The sequence below is a fragment of the Chrysemys picta genome, chromosome 5 (genome assembly GCF_011386835.1).
Source record: "Chrysemys picta bellii isolate R12L10 chromosome 5, ASM1138683v2, whole genome shotgun sequence".
Classification (NCBI taxonomy): Eukaryota; Metazoa; Chordata; order Testudines; family Emydidae; genus Chrysemys; species Chrysemys picta.
Window position 1 is genome coordinate 130747584 of NC_088795.1, and position 21959 is coordinate 130769542.

At 45.4% G+C, this 21959-nt stretch overlaps 1 gene segment (V, D, J or C); it reads right to left on the bottom strand.

Annotated features, from left to right (window-relative positions):
• Positions 1 to 2934: 2934 nt before the first annotated feature.
• Positions 2935 to 21959, bottom strand: LOC122172680 (Ig kappa chain V-III region PC 2485/PC 4039-like). The segment is given in 3 exon segments: positions 2935 to 3230; positions 16587 to 16688; positions 21893 to 21959. Coding segments are annotated over 3 exon segments (465 nt in total).

Consider the following 21959-nt stretch of genomic DNA (forward strand, 5'->3'; position numbering starts at 1 on the left):
ACCGTGGAGAGTGCGATACTGTATAGTCTGCTGCATGCTTTGATTGTGATGCACGTCTTCCCTTTTAGTTCTCCAGTGATACATTTCAATATGAAGTTGATATTTTGGGGCCAATTTTCCACCACAGGGCTGTGTTAGTCCAAACCCCACATGTTGATGCTCAATTTGTGATGTAGGCTCATGGAAGGGGAATTTATGCTGCTGTGTGTTGATCTGAGCACTAAGATGTGCAGTTTGGGAGTCCAACCGAGGCCCCATTGTTTGAAAATGAGGGCTCCTGATTGGACCAGGACATGTCTGGAACAATCTGGCCCTAGGCCTTGTACATTCTTTTTGTGTTTATGTGTGAGGCCCCAGTCACAGCTGCAGCCCCTCTGAGGGGAAAGAGGAATCAGTGTTTAAAAGAGCTACCGGGCAGCCTCTCTCCAGAACACTTCACACTCAGCCTCGCCCAGACTTGTCCCCTTACTTCAACTACAGCAGAGCTGACGGAGTGGGTGGGGTGGTGGCAGTCCTACAGAACACAGGTGTGTCAATAACTGTAACACATTTGTGAGCCCTGATTGGCTGAGACAATTCCATTTCAGCAAAATAGGTTAGAATAATGATCATCATAATTTCCAATATAATCTGGCTCTGGTACAGACTGATTATTAAGCAAAGTGGACTCTTAAGATCATCATTTTAAAAAGATTTATATATGAAATCTAAGTACAATCAAACTGATCAATACTGACATTTTAATGGGAACATCATCGGTATGGTGGAATATACAAAACCAGCAGAAATGGGCTGCACAAAGAAAGGGATGACAAAAGTTGTCTCACTGCTTGCACATACAGAACTGAATGAAGAATGTCAGAGCTAGAGGTGCTTTCCAGGTATAGAGGCCTATGCAGAATGAGTGTAGAACAGCTGGCCAGCACAAGCCACCCTACGCAGCATGGGGAGGTGTTTGTACTAGTCTGTATCACTGTCAGAGGCCAGCTGTTATACTGCTGACAGTAATAATCTCCAGCATCATCAGCTTCAACACTGCTGATGGTGAATGTGAAATCAGTGCCAGATCCACTGCCACTGAACTGGGCTGGGAGCCCCATAAGGCTAGAAGAAGCTTCATAGATAATAGATTTAGAAGCTTTTCCAGATTTCTGGTGGTACCAGGCTATTTCATCAGTAAGCCCCGAACTGGCTTTGCAACTGATAACAATGCTTTCTCCTACCGTGACTGAAGGGACTGAGTTGTAACAATCTCTCCACTGGTGTGTAGAAACAGAAGGAAAATCTGTGGTTTTCCCAATATGTTTTAAATGTACATTTCACAATTAAACATACTAGGAATTGTGTCCCATGCCAGGTCAACTACCAAGCTTTTTCAGACTTCATATTTTTATTCTTTCTTACCCTGGATCTGGAAAAAACATCATCATCAGGAAAAGCTGTGTGTGTGTGAAATCATCTTGACTCTTCTGGGTGACAAGAAGCTCAGAGCCCCACAGTGAAATGTAAAACGCAACCCGGTAGATTTATAATCCCTGCTCAGAGCAGTGAGGAAATGGCACTTGGTGTGAAAATGGGAAGAGGCCAAGCTATGTAAATTTCCTCTGTCAGGCTAGAGTCTGGAAATTATCCTTTTCTTAGATCATCATCTTCCGGGGGCTGTTGTTTTAAGAGAAACTTAGCCATCCATAGCCCAGAAAAATTACACCACCATCCTGAGAAAGGACATGGAAGTCATTTTAGATTTAGCTTGACATGTTTCTAATCAGAGGGCTCCTTTCTAGAAGCAGCTATGTTCATCCTTTAATGTGTACTTGTTTTTAAAGACACTGTTACAAGCCAAAATATTTAGCTCCCCGCAGCAGCCCCAGGATAGCAGAATCACAGGAGCGAAAGGTGGAAAATTCCATTAGGAATTTGAGCTTCCTCTGTGTTTTTGCATGGTCTCCAGTGCTCTGTCCAATCCAATTTTGAATAGTGGTAGTGATTGGTCTGGTTTAGGTCAAGTGCAGTAAACTGTATAGAACATCTCCATTAATGGATTGAAGGCAGATGTTTTTTTTATTTGTTGTTAACCTTTCTTGTAATGCCCCCTTCTGCTAGGGACTCCATAAGCATAATGCAGGCCTTCCCATAAGGGTTTACAATCTAAAAGACAAAGCAGACAAGCGAGAGAAGGAGAAAAGGTGATGACTGGCCTTGTCTTGCTCATGTAATCTTTTGATGAAATTATTTGTGAGATCTATGCACTGTCTGCCATTACCCCTCATTCATGCCATTGTTAGTCCATTAATGACTTGTGTGCATCACAGTAAAAGTGGGTCTTTGGGAGGAAAAGAGTGGGGAGAAGGGGGTGGCCTGCTGGAGTGGCTTGGGAAGGAGATTTCATGTGTAAGAAGCAGCATGGAACTAAGTCCAGGTGGTTGCTAAAGAAGTGGACAAATGAGTCATCCAGGATGCTGACAAGAGGACTTTACCATTGCTCCTCTCCTATCATGTTCCTTTGATTTTCTACATTTAAAAAAATGTTCCATTTCATTTAATAATCTCTTGCACTCTACCCTAGAATTTCAAGGTGCTTTAAAAATATTAACACATTAGGTGTCCCAGCACCCGAAAGGAGGAAAATTAACATATCTTCTTAGAGATGGTAAACCAAGACATGGAGAAATCAAATGTCTTGGCCAAGAAAGTGAGTGAGTTAGAGACTGGGCTGGGGCTAGATCCTATGTCTCATGACTCTCCACTATTACATTAACCACTAGGCCATTGGCATCTTGTGGACTGTCTTGTGGCTCTCAGGTCTCTGTACATATCAGCGTCTATATGATTATATAAACTCTTTGAGTCTTTTGGTGTTCTCCATTTTACTGTGTGTTTAGATATAGAATAAGTGACCCTCTTCCTTCACGTTTGACAGAACATTTGAAAACCTCAGAGATATCTGCAGCAAACAGTAACTGAAATGCACGCTGCAGAGAGCAGGGAGGTTTTTGTATTGGTCTGTATCACTGTGAGAGGGAAGCTGTTACTCTGCTGGCAGTAATAATCTCCAGCATCATCAGCTTCTACGCTGCTGATTGTGAATGTGAAATCAGTGCCAGACCCACTGCCGCTGAACCGAGCCGGGACCCCCGACTGGAGGGTGCTAGCGTAGGCGATAAGAAGTTTGGGAGCTTGTCCAGGTTTCTGTTGGTACCAGTGTAAGTAATTGCTAATGCTCGTACTGGCTTTGCAGTTGATAGAGACTCTCCCTCCCACTGGCACTGCCAGAGATTCCGGGGACTGAGTCATCACAGTTTGCCCAGAGGAGTCTGGATAAAGAGAGAAGATGGGAAGGAAATAACAGTGACACAATGCTGGATATGATGAGTGTTCAAACACTGAAACACAGTTTGAATTTGCCAGTGGCAATATAAACTAAAATACAACACATCAAATATTCAAATAATTCACATCAAATAAATCCAAGTGGCAACATTTTTTATGTTCAGTGATATGAATTATTAGGTTTTCAAATGCTTTATCTTTTAATTTCTTACCCTGAATCCAGAGAACCAGCAGCCAGACAAGGGGCGTGTGTGAGATCATCTTGCCAGACTGTGGTTTGAAAAGCTTGTTCATAAACCTGGGATGGAAATTGAAACATTTATGTGTGGTCTCTGAGGAAACCTCACCCTTATGCAAAATGCATGTAAATTTACTGCACATTAGTTTTGTGAAATTTCCTGCTGCTGTGAGATGTTACAATGAGGTTGTGTATTTCTAAGATTCAAGTGCTAATGTACTCAGAGCTCTCTGCAGATTTCACATGTACAATCTCCTGTGGCCACCTGACATAGCCCCCTGACAGGACTGGCCATGGCACACGGGCTGGCTGGAGTGTGGCAGTAAGAGAGCAGGTCAACAGTGGGTCCTATGAGCCAGGTGCTTGTGCCTGCACTCTGTGGTAGCTTCCTCACCTATTATATCAAAGCATCTGTTTATACAAAGCTCTGCATTGTAGCATGATGAGCAGAATTGGAGAAAGCGGGTCAGGTTTGAGGGGGAACTGGTTTTGGTAAGACCAGGGGCTCGGGAAACAAGCAGAGGCCAGGCTGCTAAGGGAGAAACTCTAGCACCTCCGCATGTGACACGCATCTCTGCGTGTTTTTCAAAGTTCTCTTTCCCAAAGCTGTGTCTGCCTATTGCATCATTTATTGCTGGTGAACATCAATCGTAGGGGATCCTGCTTTGTGTACAGAGACTGAGTTCACCTCACCTCACTGAATAATGCATGCTTTCTAAATGCCTCACATTCTTCTGCCCACTCACCGTTACCCAGAGATTGTCGTAATATGGCACAAAACTAGCCTATTCAAGCAGAAGTCCTGTCTTTGGCCAGTATGCACCTTCCCAGCTGTTGTCCTGTGAGATGGTATATTCACTCTTGAAACTGCCATACTGGGCAAAGAGAGCTCTGTTTTTCTCAGAATATTATTATTGTCCATTGGGTGTGAACGGGCCTGTGTGTCTGCTGCTGTGCTGAATGTTTTCAGTTATAAGAAAAACCCTACGAAGCATGAGTTGATGCAGAGGCTGGAATCTAGCTCTCTGATTTTTTTATCAGGCAAACGTCACTGATTGTTAAAAGGGAAAGTTATGCGCATGACACAACGAAAGTCCCATCTAACCAGTAAGGGATCAGAATTTTTGCTGGTAATTGTGAGTACTTTTTTGTCAGTGTAACGGAGCCCTCCTGGCTCCTCCACAAAACTCAGTCAGAGACCACTCAACGTATATGCACCAGTGCTCTTTTATTCTTGTGTCAGTTCCCACCACCTGCTATATATACTTTATACACTGTCTTCAGGCCAACACCCTGGGGGACTGCTAGCTTCCCCAGCTAGCAGGGATCTAGAGCCATACGCTCCTTCCCTTCCTGTGCCCCCCTTGGCTTCCTACATGCCAGCTTTATACAGCCGGCTGCCTAATCAAGCCCGCAGGTGCCTATGTTCAGTAATCAGGGCGCGGTCTTCCCTGCCAGCCCCAACTAATTCCCCTTAATTTGAGCAGGCTAACAGGGACCCAGCCAGGATCTCTTGGCCAGCACCCTATTACAGCCAGGTAGTTAAAAATGATATTTCACAACCAGAATGTTATTGCCCATGGGCGGGCAGGACAGCTATCCCCAGTGACTGACCTGCATTGGCCCATTATTGACCTCAGAGTTTCACCAACAGAAAAGAGAGAGAACCGTGGGGCAGATCCATTCAGCTTTGACGGAGACCAAACACAAGGGAAACAGGAGTTCGACAATACTAATGTTCTTAGGAAAGAGAGCAAATCAAAATGTCCCAACCCTAAGTGCGTTAGGAGCAGCCTCTTGTCTCATCAGACCCCCATAGTGTGACATTAACTCAGGAGGACAGTATTAAACTAACACCATTCTGTTAATGAAATCTCCATTCCAGTTGTGCTGCCTTTCTATTGCCATCTCGTGGCCAATGCCAGAGTTGTCCACAGAATTTAATTCATCAAAAGACTGCCCAAAAGCAGCTGTTAGCGTGTTACCCTGGGGAGTGTGATACTGTACAATCTGTTGCATCCCTTGATTGTGAGGCGTGTCTTCCCTCTTAGTTCTCCAGTGGTATATTTCAATATGAAGTTGATACACTGGGGGCCAATTTTCCACCACAGAGCCTTTTAGACCAAACCCCTCATGTTGATGCTCAATTTGTGAATTAGGCCCATGGAAGGGGAATTTCTGCTCCTGTGTGTTGATCTGAGCACTAAGATGTGGAAATTGGGAGTCCCACCAAGGCCCAATTGTTTGACAATGAGGGCTCCTGATTGGGCCAGGACGTGTTGGGAACAATCTGGCCCTAGGCCTTGTACATTCTTTTTGTGTTTGTGTGTGAGGCCCAGTCACAGCTGCATCCCCTCTGAGGGGAAAGAGGAGCCAGTGTTTAAAAGAGCCACAGGGCAGCCTCTCTGCAGAACACTTCACACTCAGCCTGGCCCAGACTTGTCCCCTTACTTCAACTACAGCAGAGCTGACGGAGTGGGAGGGGTGGGGTGGTGGGAGTCCTACAGGATGCGGGTGGGTCAGTAACTGTAACACATTTGTGAGCCCTGATGGCTGAGACAATTCCATTTCAGCAAAATAGGGTAGGAGGTTTCATGCGTAAGAAGCAGCATGGCACTAAGTCCAGGTGGTTGGCCTGGTATCCCATGTCGGGGATCGTGTGGACTCTCTTGTGGCTCTTACTGAGGAACAGCTGATTCCTGAACAGCCCATAGTTAGATATCAACACAATGATGTGTGCTCATACTTGACATGGTGGCGCTGGCCATGGGGCAAGGATTATTTGGGGGATGTGCAGTATGAGACCAGATCAACAACACATTCCAGGAGTTGGGTGCTTGCTCATTCGCTAAGAGCTGAACTTTAACCAGAAACCACAGCTCAGCCTTAACTATAGCAGAGCTGGTGCTCCACTGTAATCACAGAATCAATTAAACTACAGACTCCATAGTGACATTAGTTTACAGTCCAGCACTTAGTGAATAGAGTCCACCCCCCACCCCGAGTATTTATTGCTTTGCCAGACAGACTGAGAAGCAGGAGGTTGTGTCTGTTTGTTGTTAGTCCCTGTTCTGTGAGTTGGGATCTGGATGGGAAATGAGTAGGGTCCGTCTGGTCCAAGTGCAGTGACACCAAGACAGAGCAAGAGTTTATGCAGGGGCTGGGATCAAGCTCTCTCCTTTGAAGCTGAACCCTCCAAGAGATCCCTTATTAGACATGTGCTCAGTGGTGAAACATCAGAGTCAAACTGGCCTGTTGATTCTCGAATCATTCAGCCAGAAATCGCTAGAAGTAGAAGGAAAATGAAAATAATTGACAATATTCTGACGTGTACTTTAAATGTACTAAAAGTTATGGATTCTGATAATTGTGTGTTCCAGTGCAGATCCCAACAGATCATTCTCAGTGTTCAGTTTTTCAGTGTTCTTCCTCAAACCTAGAAAAACAAAATCAAGACAAGTTTTCATATGGAATCCTTTTTGCCATGCTGAATGATCAGGAGCTCAGAGCCCTGCAGTGAAATCTGAAGTGCACCCTGACAGACTTCTGATCCCTGCTCAGAGCAGTAATGAAATGACACTCGGATGTGGATATGCAAAGTGACTGAGTGATGAAAATGATCTCTGAGATGTAGGGCGTAGTCTGAACATTCTGATATTTGTGCAACATCAGAACCCGAGCTTTAATATATCTGACCTGACGGTGTCAGTGTAGCGTAGCTGTTACTGGATGTCATAATGCTAATACAGTTGCATGATCCAGCTGGTAAAGCAGCTGGAGTTACCTTTACAGGACGCAGGCAGCAACAACAGTCGTCTGATTAATGATGAGTAACCGAGCCAGCTGCACCTTTAAACACAAGTAAGAAAAGCTAAAGTCATTCAGTCATTTCTTGTGTGGGGTTTAAATCCAATTAGCAGAGCCTCTTTCCGGTCATTGATTTTGTAAGACTTTTTCACTGTACTTGTACAGCCAGGCTACCGAGGAAGCAACAGTGCCTGTAGCTGCATGATTCTCTGCACCAGTGCTGGTAGCTTTTTACACCCCTAGGACAATGGCTGTTCTCAAAGGCTTTGTGGGCGCGCAGAAGCCGGTCGACGTGAGGTCTGGGAAGAGCTCATGTCAAGGTCTGAGCATGGTCAGATTGGGATGCATGCGCAGCACAGAGAGGTTGACAAGTGGCATCAGTGCGCCAGGCTCTTACGCTGCTTCCTGTGTCTGTGCCCTACACCCACTACCTCCATGCCATGGTAGGTGCCAGAGCCTGAGATCTACGGGGGTGTTGTGTGAGCAGAGCAGGGGAGTCTCCAGCCCTTCCTCCATTGCTGTTCTCTGGCAAAGCCCCTTGGGATGCACGTGTGGAGCTGTGGGTGGGACTGAGCCACTTGTTGGAATGAACCATTGTAGGGGCTACTCCAGCACAGCAGTAGGTGCCCTGAACCCGGGCTGTAACACACCAGATTCTTCTCCTGATTCCCATACGCTGAACCTGCTGGGGTCTCCAGAGAGGGCAGTTTTTAATAATGATGCTTCAATGGGGCTGCACAGGCAGGGACCAATGCCCCACCCCCAGCTGTCACTTTGACTTACCCCCATTAACCCAGCTGGTCGTCACTCCGGTGTGCCCATTGCTGCTCCTCACATTAGAGTAATCAGTGCCGGTTGGGCCATGGCACAGGCAGAGGGATGCAGCACATTGGCTGAATCTAGAGGTGTCCTGTCAGTGGGGAGCTGAAGGGGTTGGGGGACCAGCCTAGATCTCACAGACTCCACATGGGGGTATGGGGCAGCTCAGGTTCACCTGGGTGTAGTTGATTCACGGAGTGACTGGGAGGCAGTTAGTTAGGCAAGGAAGCACCAGGAGAGAGCACTGAGGAGAAAGGCAGAAGGATTGCAGAGAGAGGCTCCCTCCAGCAGGCTGGGGAGAAGCTCCAGAGAGAGCAACACTCTGAAAAGGGAGGAGGAGGACCAGGGGTTGGGGAATTATCTCTAGAGATAAGAAGTAGCTCAGGAAACAGCAAGCAACTGAGCGACTGGCTCTGCCTGTTCCAAACAAGGGCCCTGAGATGGAGCCCAGTGGAGAGGACGGGCCTAGGTTCCCCTACCTACCCCAGCCAGGAACATTTAGAGAAGCAGCTCCTAAACCCAGGAAAAGTAGGGCTGGTTAGTTCCTGCTAGTGCCATCCTGCCACAGAATTTCCACCTCCCTGTTCTCCTTATGGGGGACAGACTATCAAGGACCTGGGCTGGAGGATTCAGGACTTGACAATGCAGAGTTTGGTGTGGTGGCATAAGGGTGGGACAAAGCCAGGTTGATGTAGCTTCCCCTCCTGCTGCAAGGGGATGCTAACAGATGAAGACCCCACATTACATGTCCCTAATAGTTCTTCCTCCTCCAAGCTCAAACAACCCACTGACCCAGACATCCCCCCTATCATCCTTCCCAGCTGCTGCCTTTTGGGGGGCAGATTTGGCCAGCTAAGAAGCCACTGGAAAGCTGACTTTTTGATCAGCTCCTGCTGCTTTGTGCCTGCCAGACCCAGTCTGAGCATATGCACACCCCATGCCATTCTGGAACTGGGGGTGAGCACCCCTCTTGGTGGCACTCCAATGCCCTGCCCATTGGGGGGGGACACCCTGCATCTACCCGGTCACTCCAAAAAAATCATGTGTGTGTCTGTTACCTGCTTGTGCCTCAGGGTTCATGTGCATTTGGGGATTTGCTCCCAGAGAAGCCTTTGAGAATCTGGATCACAAAGTCTTACCATACTCTACAAGCAAACACGTGCCTGATCATAACACAGCCGTTTAAAAAGCCCCAGATTTCTGAGACCTTCTCAATGCGTGTCACTGAGGATCTATGGAAATGAAAGGAAATCCTGAGGCCATATTGGAAATGTATTTATAAGGGAAGTGCTGAATAACATTTTTCTGATGGGAGAGTTTTCATTTGGCAAATGCTGAATGGAGGAAATTGAAACGTTCCTTGAAAACGTTTCAGTTGTCAAAATTTTCAACAGAAAATTATCAAAACACTTTGTTCCGATAAGGTTGAAGCATTTCCTTTGATAGGGTTGAAATGTTATGTTTGGATTTTATCATTGTGACTTTTATATTATACCCTACAATTTGAGTCAATAAAGTTTTAAAAAATGTTTCAAACTTATCAAAATAAAAAGGCATTTTGATTTTTCCAAAAGGAAACTTTGGAATTTTTTTTTTAACAGGAAACTTTGACATTTCCAACAAAATGGGAATTCTGGTTTCAGACAAGCTCTGTAAAATAGAATGAAGTCTGTTTATTATAAGAAGCCATTCTATTGTGAAAGGTAGATAGGCTTATCAGCTGTTTGGCACGATGTGTACTGAAACACAGATAAGTATCTGTGGTGCGCTGGGATAAAGTGAGGATAAAGCAGGAAAAAATTGTAGAGGCCCTCATGTCTCTGTACATACAAGTGTCTATATGATTATATAAACTATTTGAGTCTTTTGGTGTTCTCCTTTTTACTGTTGTTTAGATATAGGATAAGTGACCCTCTTCCTTCACGTTTGACAGAACATTTGAAAACCTCAGAGTTATATCTGCAGAAATCGGAACTGCAATGCATGCTGCTGAGAACAGGGAGGTTTTTGTATTGGTCTGTAGCACTGTGCGAGGGTAATTGCTATCCTGCTGGCAGTAATAATCTCCAGCATCTTCAGCTTCTACACTGCTGATTGTGAATGTGAAATCAGTGCCAGACCCACTGCCACTGAACCGAGCTGGGATCCCCGACTGGAGGTTGCTAGCCGCGTAGATAAGAAGTTTGGGAGCTTGTCCAGGTTTCTGTTGGTACCAGTTTATTTTACTGCCAATGCTTGTACTGGCTTTGCAGTTGATAGAGACTTTCCCTTCCACTGGCACTGCCAGAGATTCTGGGGACTGAGTCATCACAATTTGCCCAGAGGAGTCTGGATAAAGAGAGAAGTTGGGTATGGAATGAACAATAATACAGTGCTGGATATGATGAGTATTCAAACACTGAAACACAGTTTGAATTTGCCAGTGGCAGTTTAAACTAAAATACAACACATCAAATATTCAAATAATTCACATCAATTAAATCCAAGTGGCAACATTTTTTTATATTCAGTGATATGGATTATTAGGTTTTCAAATGCTTTATTTTTTAATTTCTTACCCTGAATCCAGAGAACCAGCAGCCAGACAAGGGGCGTGTGTGAGATCATCTTGCCAGACTGTGGTTTGAAAAGCTTGTTCGTAAACCTGGAGTGGAAATTGAAACATTTATGTGTGCTCAGTGAGGAAACCTCACCCTTATGCAAAATGCATGTAAATTTACTGCACATTAGTTTTGTGAAATTTCCTGCTGCTTTTAGATGTTAGAATGAGGTTGTTTATTTCTAGGATTCAGGTGCTAATATACTCAGAGCTCTCTGCAGATTTCACATGTAGAATTTCCTGTGGCCACCTGACATGGCAGGGCTGGCCATGGCACAAGGGCTGGCTGGAGTGTGGCAATAAGAGAGCAGGTCAACAGTGGGTTCTATGAGCCAGGTGCTTGTGCCTCCACTCTGTGGTGGCTCCCTCACCTATTATATCAAAGCATCTGTTTAAAAAATGCTCTAAATTGTAGCATGATGAGCGGAAACGGAGAAAGTGGGTCAGGTTTGAGGAGGAACTGTTTTTGGTAAGACCAGGGGCTCGAGAAACAAGCAGAGGCCAGGCTGCTAAGGGACAAACTCCAGAGCTGCCTCATGTGACGTGTCTCTGTGTGTTTTTCGAAGTTCTCTTTCCCCCGGTTATGTCTACCTGTTGCATCATTTATTGCTGGTGAACATCAACAGTAGGGGATCCTGCTTTGTGTTCAGAGACTTAGAGTTCACCTCACTTCACTGAATAATGCATGCTTTCTAAGTGCCTCCCGTTCTCCTGCATACCCACTGTTACCCAAAGATACTGTCGCAATAGAGTACAAAACTATCCTATTGAAGCAGAAGTCCTGTTTTTGGCCAGTATGAACCTTCCCAACTGTTGTCCTGTGAGATGGTATATTGACTCCTGAAACTGCCATGCTGGGCAAAGAGAGCTCTGTTTTTTTCAGAATATTATTATTGTCCATTTGGTATGGAACAGTGTTTTGTGTCTGCTGCTGTGCTGAGTGTTTTCAATTATAAGAAAATCCCCACAGAGCATGAGTTGATGCAGGGGCTGGGATCTAGCTCTCTGATTTTTAGCAGGGCAGTCGTCACTGATTGTTAAAAGTTATGCGCATGACACAACGAAAGTCCATCTAATCAGTAAGTGGTCAGAATTTTTGCTGGTAATTGTGAGTACTTTTTTGTCAGGTAGTTAAAAATGATATTTCACAACCAGAATGTTATTGCCCATGCATGGGCAGGATAGCTATCCCCAGTGACTGACCTGCATTGGCCCATTATTGACGACAGACTTTTACCAACAGAAAAGAGAGAGAACCGTGGGGCAGATCCATTCAGCTTTGACAGAAACCAGACAGAAGGGGAACAGGAGTCCAACAACTAATGTTCTTAGGAAAGACAGTAAATCAAAGTGTCCCAACCCTAAGTGCTTCAGGAGCAGTCTTGTCTCACCAGACACCCATAGTGTGACATTAACTCAGGAGGACAATATTAAACTAACACCATTCTGTTAATGAAATCTCCATTCCAGTAGTGCTGTCTTTCTCTTGCCATCTTGTGGCCAATGCCAGAGTTGTCCACACAATGAAATTAATCTAAAGACTGCCCAAAAGCAGCTGTTAGTGCGTTACCCTGGGAAGTGTGGTACTGTACAGTCTGCTGCATCCCTTGATTGTGAGGCGTGTCTTCCCTCTTAGCTCTCCAGTGGTACATTTCAATATGAAGTTGATACTTTGGAGGCCAGTTTTCCACCACAGAGCTGTGTTAGTCCAAACCCCACATATTGATGCTCTATTTGTGATGTAGGCTCATAGAAGGGGAATTTATGTTCCTGTGTGTTGATCTGAGCACTAAGATGTGCAATTTTGGAGTCCCACTGAAGCCCCATTGTTTGAAAATGAGGACTCCTGATTGGGCCAGGTGTGTCTGGAACAATCTGGCCCTAGGCCTTGTACATTCTTTTTGTGTTTGTGTGTGAGGCCCAGTCACAGCCGCAGCCTGTCTGAGGGGAAAGAGGAGCCAGTGTTTAAAAGAGGCACAGGGCAGCCTCTCCGAAGAACCCTTCACAGTCAGCCTGGCCCAGACTTGTCCCCTTACTTCAACTACAGCAGAGAAGATGGAGTGGAAGGAGTGGGATGGTGGGAGTCCTCCAGGACTGTGGTGTGTCAGTAACTGTAACACATTTGTGAGTCCTGATGGGTGAGACAATTCCATTTCAGCAAAATAGGGTTGGAGGTTTCATGCGTAAGAAGCAGCATGGAACTAAGTCCAGGTGGTTGGCCTGGTATCCCATGTTGGGGATCTGATGGACTGTCTCATGGCTCTTACTGAAGAATGGCTGATTCCTGAACAGCCCGTAGTTAGATATCAACACAACGATGTGTGTTCTTATTTGACATGGTGGCGCTGGCCATGGGGCAAGGATTATTTGGGGGATGTGCAGTATGAGACCAGAGCCGACTAAACAGAAAGCACAGCTCAACCTTAACTATAGCAGAGCTCGTGCTCCACTGTAATCAAAGAATCCATTAAACTACGGACTCCATAGTAACATCGTCTACAGTCCAGCACTTAGTGAATAGAGTCTATCTCACCGACTGTTTATTGCTTTGCCAGACCAACTGATAAGCAGGAAGTTGTGTCTGTCTGTCTGTTAGTCCCTGTTCTGTGGGTTGGGATCTGGATGGGAAATGAGTAGGGTCCGTCTGGTCCAAGTGCAGTGACACCAAGACAGTGCAAGTGTTTCTGCAAGAGCTGGCATCTAGCTCTCTCCTTTGAAGCTGAACCCTCCCAGAGACCCCTTATTAGACATGTGCTCAGTGGTGTAACATCAGAGTCAAACTGGCCTGTTGATTCTCAAATCATCCAGCCTGAAATTGCTAGAAGTAGAAAGAAAATGCAAATAATTGACAATATTCTGACGCGTACTTTAAATGTACTAAAAGTTACGGATACCGATAATTGTGTGTTCCGGTGCAGACCCCAACAGATCATTCTCAGTGTTCACTTTTTCAATGTTCTTCCTCAAATCTAGAAAAATAAGATCAAGAAAAGTTTTGCACATGGAATAATTTTGGCCATCCTGAGTGACGAGGAGCTCAGAGCCCTGCAGTGAAATCTGAAATGTACCCTGACAGACTTATGATCCTTGCTCAGAGCAGTAAGGAAATGACACTCGGGTGTGAATATGGAAAGTGACTGAGTGATGTAAATTATCTCTGAGATGTAGGGTGTAGTTTGAAAATGTTGATATTTATGGATCATCAGAAGCCGGGGGTCTCTGTCACATGCAGAATATAATCATGCGCAGCCCAAAGAAAATAAAAATGGACCCCTTCAAATGACACTGAAATCATGTTAGGTCTTCACATCTGTCACACTGCTCCTTTCTACAGCACCCACATTCCTGCATAGTTACTTCTGTGATGCATCCTTGAGTCTAGGAAGGAAAATAAAAATATGACCGAACACATTGAAATTCATGACTGACATGAGCCAAGCTTTTGAAATTTCCATCGTAGCCCAAACTTTATAATATGATAGACATCAGAGGTAAAGACCTCTGCAGAGTTATCTTCCACTCTCGTGTTAAACTTCTCAGCTGACATCGCTGTCTTAGGGTAAATGCCCTTATACAGAAGTAAAGGACACAGACATTGAGCGGATTGTGCTGCTGTAAATAAAGGGAGCTCCATTAAAGTGAGTGGGGCTGTCTTGATCTACACCAGCTGAGGATGTGGCCCATTGAAACAAGAATTTTGGCCCTTTTTATTTTTTTTTAAATAATATGATTAGGTCCCCGCTTTGTGGAATGAATCACAAACGCAGCTGTGGAAAATGTTTTTTTTTTACAGCTGCTTCTGCTGTTTTGGGCTGGCTTGCTCAGTGTGGAGATGGGCTGTAATTTCTTTAGTGGGGTTTACAAGAAAAGTCAGAAGAAATCTTTTATATGTGGGGTATTATTACAGTTAGACATCCTGTGAACTGAGTTACTGAGTCTCTCTGTGTCTGATTGGTGAGCGATCTTCAGATGCTGGAAGGACAAGGATGCTCCAATGAGAATCTCTGTTCATAAATGCACAGGATCAAACCCATTTGCACCAGCTGGGGGGGTGGAGAGGAAACCACCTCCCTATGTTGAGATTAGAATGTCACTTCTGTGGAGTTTTTAAGTCAGTTGCTCTGTCTCTACATCCAAGGTGCTGTCTCTGCAATGCTGACTTTATTGACATACCAGGTGTTTGAATGTGTTTGGACTCTATTCTGGAATTAAAAGTTGTTTCTAGTCCTTAGGAAAGAGTTAGTCTTCCCTTCCTGTACTGATTTCATATTTTACCATCAATTGTATCAAACATGTAGCACTTTTATGTAGAACTCAAAAAAGATTGGAGGTTCTAGCTCTCTTCTCTGAACTGTTAGACTCCAGTGCACCTAATAGCCATTAAGAGAAATGTAGCGGGGTGGACACCCGCTCCTGCCCTGAAGGGCTTAAAACAGCTCTGGGAGAAGGCTGTGGCAGGGGAAAGCAGCTACTAGGCTGATTGGGGAAGTAGCCACAGCTGGGCCATGCCCCAATCAGGGCATAGCTGGCCTGTATATAAAGGCTGTGAGCCAGGAGCGAGAGAGTGTTCAGAGAGAGAAGGGCCTGGCTAAAGGGAGCTAGACACAGGTACCTGAGTGGAGCAGGGCCGGGGAAAGGCTGAGGAGCTGGGGAGCTCCAGCCTGAAAAGCCCCAGGCTGCGGCCTAGGAGAAGGCTAAGGGGTACTGGGGGTTGCAGAGGGCAACCCAGGTGTAGGCCAAGACAGCAGGTCCAAACCCAACCCTGCCAGTGATGAGTGGCTGATACTGCAATCTGCACCAGGGAGCGGGGGCTAGTTGGTGACTGGCAGTGGCCTTATCCTAAGGCGAGGTAGGGATAGTGGGTGGGGGTTCCCCTGGGAGGGGAGACCCAGTGTGTGTGGGTACTGCCGGGGGCAGCACCCAGAGCAAGGGGCACCGGGATCCTGGGAGGGACACGGGAGCCAGTAGGAGGACAAGGCGGATCACTGGCCTGCAGAGGGCGCTCCAGAGGCTGGTAAGCTAATTCCCTGGACGACCAGCAGGAGGCGCTGCAGGGGTGAGTCCGACCCCTTACAGAAAGCATCAAAGGTTGACAATTATTGATGCCGAAGCAGGAGTAGCAGATGTTTGGATGGTTCCATTTGTGAAGCAGATGTGTAATGAGCAAAACTAACTGAACTGAAGGGGCTGGATCAGATAGTGTCTTTTACTCTGAGCACAGTTTGTTTGAATTAGACTGTTGCCGTTTTCCAGTGTGGCTGCTTTACAAAGCAGAGGTGTAGTTCTCCATCCATTTCGTCAGCTCAGTAGAAAATTGCCTGGATTGTAACCTGCTGTCAGGAAGTTGGATGCAGCCCATAAGAGCAAATCCATGTTAGTGATTGGGAGCAATTGCTGAGTAAAGAGTGTGAACCCCTGAAAGGACTGGAAGTTCTTCAGTGTGGAGGGAGGTGACTGAAGTTGGACACACCCAGCCACCCCACTGCAGGGCAGCAGAGGCAACGATGCAATTAAGCTGCATAGGAAGCACCTGAAATACTGAGTGAGAGTCTGAAACTAAACAGCAGGGATGTTTTTGTGCTGGTCTGTATCACTGTGTGAGAGGGGGGAAGCCTTGTTGGCAGTAATAATCTCCAGCATCTTCAGCTTCAACCCTGCTGATTGTGAATGTGAAATCAGTGCCCGACCCACTGCCACTGAACCGGTCTGGGATCCCAGAGGGACGGGTGGAAGCATTGTAGATAAGGAGCTTAGGAGCTTGTCCTGTTTTCTGTTGGTACCAGGCTATAGCACTAACAATGCTGGTACTGGCTTTGCAGTTGATGGTGACTCTGTCTCCCAGAGACACTGCCAGGGATTCTGGAGTCTGAGTCAGCAAAATCTGCCCACTGGAGTCTGCATGGGAGAATAAATTTGGGATAAAAAGAAATATAAAAATTCTCCAACATCAGAATATTTGACACACTACAAAGCTGCATCTCTAGGAGTCTTGCCTGGAGCTCTCATTCTATTAACACTGTAATTGCTGCTAGGAGTGATTGCTGCAAGGGGAAATTCTTACTATTTCAATCCTAATAAATGATTGACTTTGGTTTAAACTCATTTTCCTTTGTTGTTCTTACCCTGAATGCAGAGCACGAGGAGCCAGAGTAGCTGAGTCTGTGTGATCATCTTGATATGTCTAGAGTGACAAACACCGAGCTCAGAAGCACAAAGTGTGAAGGTGGCACGTTTATATCTGCTCTGAACAGCTGGGAACTGTCACTCGGGTGGAAATATGCAAAGCAGCGTCTCTGTGTAAATGTCCATCCCCTCTGCAGACCCAGGGCCACGTACACCCCTCAGTCTGGTAACGCAGCTCCCATTCCTGGCAGTGAGGGATGCCCAGATGGGTCTGGCTGGGGATTGTTACTATAATCAATGGGCTCAGGTTGTTCTGGAGCTTTTCCTGATCAAAGATTCCAGAACTGGGGTCAGTGAGTTCATAAGCTCAGTGATATCCGGTGTCTGCATCACTAGGAACTTCTAATTCCCGGCCCTTATTTACAGTGTTTGCTTATTAGAGAGAAGTTTTGCAGAGGGGTTGTCAGGATGCTGATTAGTGAGTTCTTGACTGTTTCACAGGGCTTTGTAAAAGTATAGTGCTGCTTAAGGGCTCATTAATTATTATTCTTATTATATAGTTAATACTATATTTTACCTTATTGCCAGATTCCTTTCTAATATCTGTCACTGAATAGAAATAGGCACTTAAGCTTGAAGAGATGAAACTTGTTTGCTGTGGATGGTCGCAACGCTGCCCATTCTCTTCCTCCCTAAGCTCATTGAATGGGCCATTTACAGCTGTTGCCTCCAATTCCGCTTCTCCCCCCCGCATCTGTTCTGGTTTCTGCCCTTTCCACTCCACCAAACTGCTCTCACCTTTTTCTGGACCACTCTCCGTCCTCGGCTGCGTTGGGTGTTGTCAGTCACCTACTCATTGTAGAAGTCTTGTGCTCCCTTTTTTTTGTGATGTTGCCCTGTCCGGTTCTCCTCCTACCTCATGCATTGTTCTTACAGCATCTAGTCTGGTTGGTTGTTGTCCTCCCCTCTCCCACTCTGCCAAGGTACCCCTGAGGCTTCCATCTTTAGCACCTTGCAGTGATGCATCGTGTGTGTGTGTCTGTACAGTGCCTAGAGTAGGGGATCCTAATCCCAAGAGGGGCCTCTAGGTATTGACTCTAAGACAGATGCTAAATTATAATATAAATGTCTATGAAGGCACCTCAGCCTGCACTTCCTTATAACTCTGCTAATAATTTTGGATATCATCTGACCTACCATAACTGACCCCTATAGGACATTGCATAAGAAAGCCCACCAGGCCAGATGAGCAACTGCCCAGTACTGAGTCCTGTTAGAGTGATAAGAAAAGGGGACGTGTTGTGTTTTTTGGAGGAATGTGATGTTACATTTTTCACCCCACACTCGTATTAAATAGAGCTGATTGGAAAACTCACATCGTGCCTATGAAAATATTAACTACAGTAGATTGCAGCCAAACTATTCTGAGTAGTGACAAAGTAATTAGGTTTGACATCACAGTTTCCCAAATACAAAGAGACATGGATAAAAGAGGAGCGAGGAGAAGCTAAAAGGAAACAGAATGAAATGCTTCTTTGTATGTTAGATGGTAGGTTTGTGATGATTGTTGCCAGCTTTAGCGCTAAATTGTAGCTCTGTCCTCTGGCAGGCAGAATTCCTAGTCAATCTGAGATCTGGTTGGAAAACTGGATTGGAGGACAGGTAAAGATGATGGATAAAGTTTCTGTCTTTCTCCCAAAGTGGAGAGGAGACAACCTCAGAGGAACAGATGAAAAAGAAATCCTGGACTGTCTATGGGGGGTTGTTAAACCTAAGAAACATCATGGCCTGAGGTTCTACAGGCTTTACACCTGTTAGACCCATAAAATGGAGGTGAAAATAAAATCAAGGGATGGTTGCAGAGTAAAAAAGAACAACCAACAAGACCTCCTGGTCAACATTAACAAAGGTTTGAATCTGTAAAACCACATGAGCTATGGTTAGGACTATGCTGAACGTGCCCTCTAGTTGGAAGCTATCATTTTAACATATCTTCATTTGGCCGGAGCGATCAAACCCAGGTGCCAGAAGTTAGGCTCCTAAAACCATATTGGCACCTAAGTAAAAATGATCTCATTTTCAGAGGGGCAAAACATCTTTAGCTCCAACTGATTTCAGTTTAGTTAGTGGGGGCTCAGCAGCTGTGGAAACCAAGCCCCCATCTGGGTTTAGGAGCCTAACTTCAGGCACCCAGGTTTGGAAGTGTTGGTCTCAAGTGTTACATAGAAAGGGTGCTTTAGAAGAGATGCTTTCCTTCTTATGTCATTCTCCCCTTTGAATAAATGGAGGATTCATCTCCCAGCAGACGTATTCCTTTAATACTCTTGTATTGGAAACCCATTTGTTATCTCTCTGTATGGTGGCAATAATAACACCATCTATATGTATGAGCAGAGGCATCATCATTCGCATTTCTCCATCGCATTCCTGCTGACCAGCTGAGGCAGAATGCAAAGAACAATAGCAGTTCCAAATGGAAAACCCCTGTTAGTCCATCCGCTCCATCTTCTGTGCTGGAGTGTTCCCTACAGCAGATGTGCTACATTTTTTGGTTGCAGCCTCCCTGTGCATTCACAGCAGCTGGTGCAGGGGTTTCCAACCCTCTACATCTTGTTCCAGACCCAGAGCAGGTTCTTAACCTGCTGCGAGCAATTGGCAGGAAGGCAGCAGTCATATTGACACTGAGCTTGTCTGCATGGAGCAACTGTTCCACTCGACAAGCAGGCCCTGCAGAGCGCAGGGAGGTTTTGTTTCAGAGCTGTGCAATGTGAGAGGGAGCTGACAGTTTGTTGACAATAATGATCTCCAGCCTTATCAGCTTCAACTGCATTAACAGTGTGAGTGTAATTAGTGTAGCTGCTTCTGAACTGGGCCCTGCACTGGGCTGGGACCCCAGAGCCAGAAGAAATAAGAAGGTTAGGAGCTTGCCCTGATTTCTTTCAGTACCAGGCTAAGTAATTGCTAGTACTTGAACTGGTTTTGGCAGCTGATCATGACTTTCTCCTGGAGACACTAATAAGGATTCTGGAGAATGAGTTATGGCAATGTCCTGCCTGGACTCAGACTGAACTATGCAAAAATAAGTAACTATATACATATGAAAATAAAAATAAGAGTATTGTTTTAATTGTGTCTAATTACACACATCTCTGTGCTTTTTCACATTGTTACATTGTTTATATTGTTTTTCTTAATGTAACATAAAAAGGGAATAGTTTCTAAGTTGCATATAAATACCAAAGTGATGCCACTGGCTGGATATAAAGCATAAAATATATACGGTGACATTCGTAGATCTCTTTTTTTAAGCCAATATCATCTTGTTCTGCTCCCTACCCTGGATCCAGATTATTAGAAAACAGCTGAGCAGAGCCTGTGAGATCATCTGACTACCGTGGAGCTGTCCAGTGCTGATCCGTTAACTGTAAAGAGTAAAACAAAATACTTGTAACAGCAGAGAGCAGCAGAGGAATTTGATTTGGAGGGAACTGTGCAAAACGTCTCACCTCAGTCCATGTGTCACAGGCTCAGTCCTGGGGAGCTGAGAATGGATTTCTTAGCAGCATCTCCGAAATGTTTTCCTCCCGCATGGAAATTCATTTACCAAGTGGCATCTACATCACAGCGTTCCTTCCAGGATGGTTGGACCAAAGTTCAGCGTCATACATATTGTGAAAGGAATGAATACAGTGGAGGAAAATGTGTGTGTCCATGTATGTACTGTGTTGGGATCAGTCTGGTTTTCGCTCCTGTTTGTGGAAACCTTGAGCAGATTCTCCTTTGGGATGTTTGGAGCCAACATTGCTGGGAAGTTGAACAGAAAAAGAACTGGGTTTGTATGTCTGTAGAACTGAAATATTCAGGATTTTGGAGACTTTGAACCCCTCTAGCTGCAGAGATCGGGCTGGTGAGTGGAGGGAGACTAGAATCTCTGGAGTGGCTGGGAACAGCCCTGTCTGCTATTGTGCTCAGCTGGTGGTAACTTCCAGTCTGTCTGTCAAAGGCCTCATCAAGAGACAGGATTTCTAGTTAGCTCTTCAGCATGGGGCACCTACCTGACCAGCCACCGCACAGTGATCTCAAACTCTGCCACACCCGGGAGATGGGCAGGAGGGTATGTCCCTCAGCTCCCAGCTGGAGAAAGGGACAGACATGTTTGCTGCCCTCAGCCAAGAGAGTTTGGGTGCCTGGGTCTGAGTGTCTGCCCCCAAGGCTGGGGTTGGTTTATGCCCTCTGAGAGCCAGAGACAGTTAGGAGATGTGTGCCCAGGCGGATGCCCCATCCTCCCTCCATGGGTATCTCCATATCCATTTCTGCTCCTTTATGCAGGCTGCCACATCAGCCTGGAACTGCCCCTCAACCTCACTCGTACTCCTCCTCCTCTATGTCCCTTCTCCAAACTTCACTTCTTCAAATCCCCATATACTATCTCTCGAATTCCATTGGAGCATTTTATATTAATTGAGAAAGAAACTAATAACCACCAGGACACATTCACTAGCTACCCAAGTAACCACATAATCCTCTCCATTACCCTGTCCTTTCCCCATCCCAATCCCATCCCCTTGTTATTGCCTGTTGTGGTGGTGGTCTTTTAGACCCTAGTCCAGTAAACTCTTGTGCAAATTTTCAGTTTTACACTCTTGTACATTCATTAAATTCCAGACTTAAGGTGCATCGTGGATGCACTGGGACCACGCTCATGCATAATGGAGTTTGGCCAACTCTAGTGATTTTTAACACATCTCACAATAGTTGATGTTTAACTTAAAGATCTAGCTCCTGGACGCAAATGATTGAGAGTCCCTGTTCTTTTTTTTTTTTTAATAATTAAGTTTCCAGCCCTACTGGTTTCAGAGACAGGTTTGACCCTCAACGCCCCAAACCTGGAAGGCAATTGAGAATTATTATTTTTTTAAATCTCATGATTTTTGAACATTTGGAAATCCAGTATACATCCTGCTACAGTTACTCACCTGCATAATTGTTAGCAGGATCAGGAACACAGTTTGTAAGCTTTTCAGGGTCAAAATCTATCTGCAT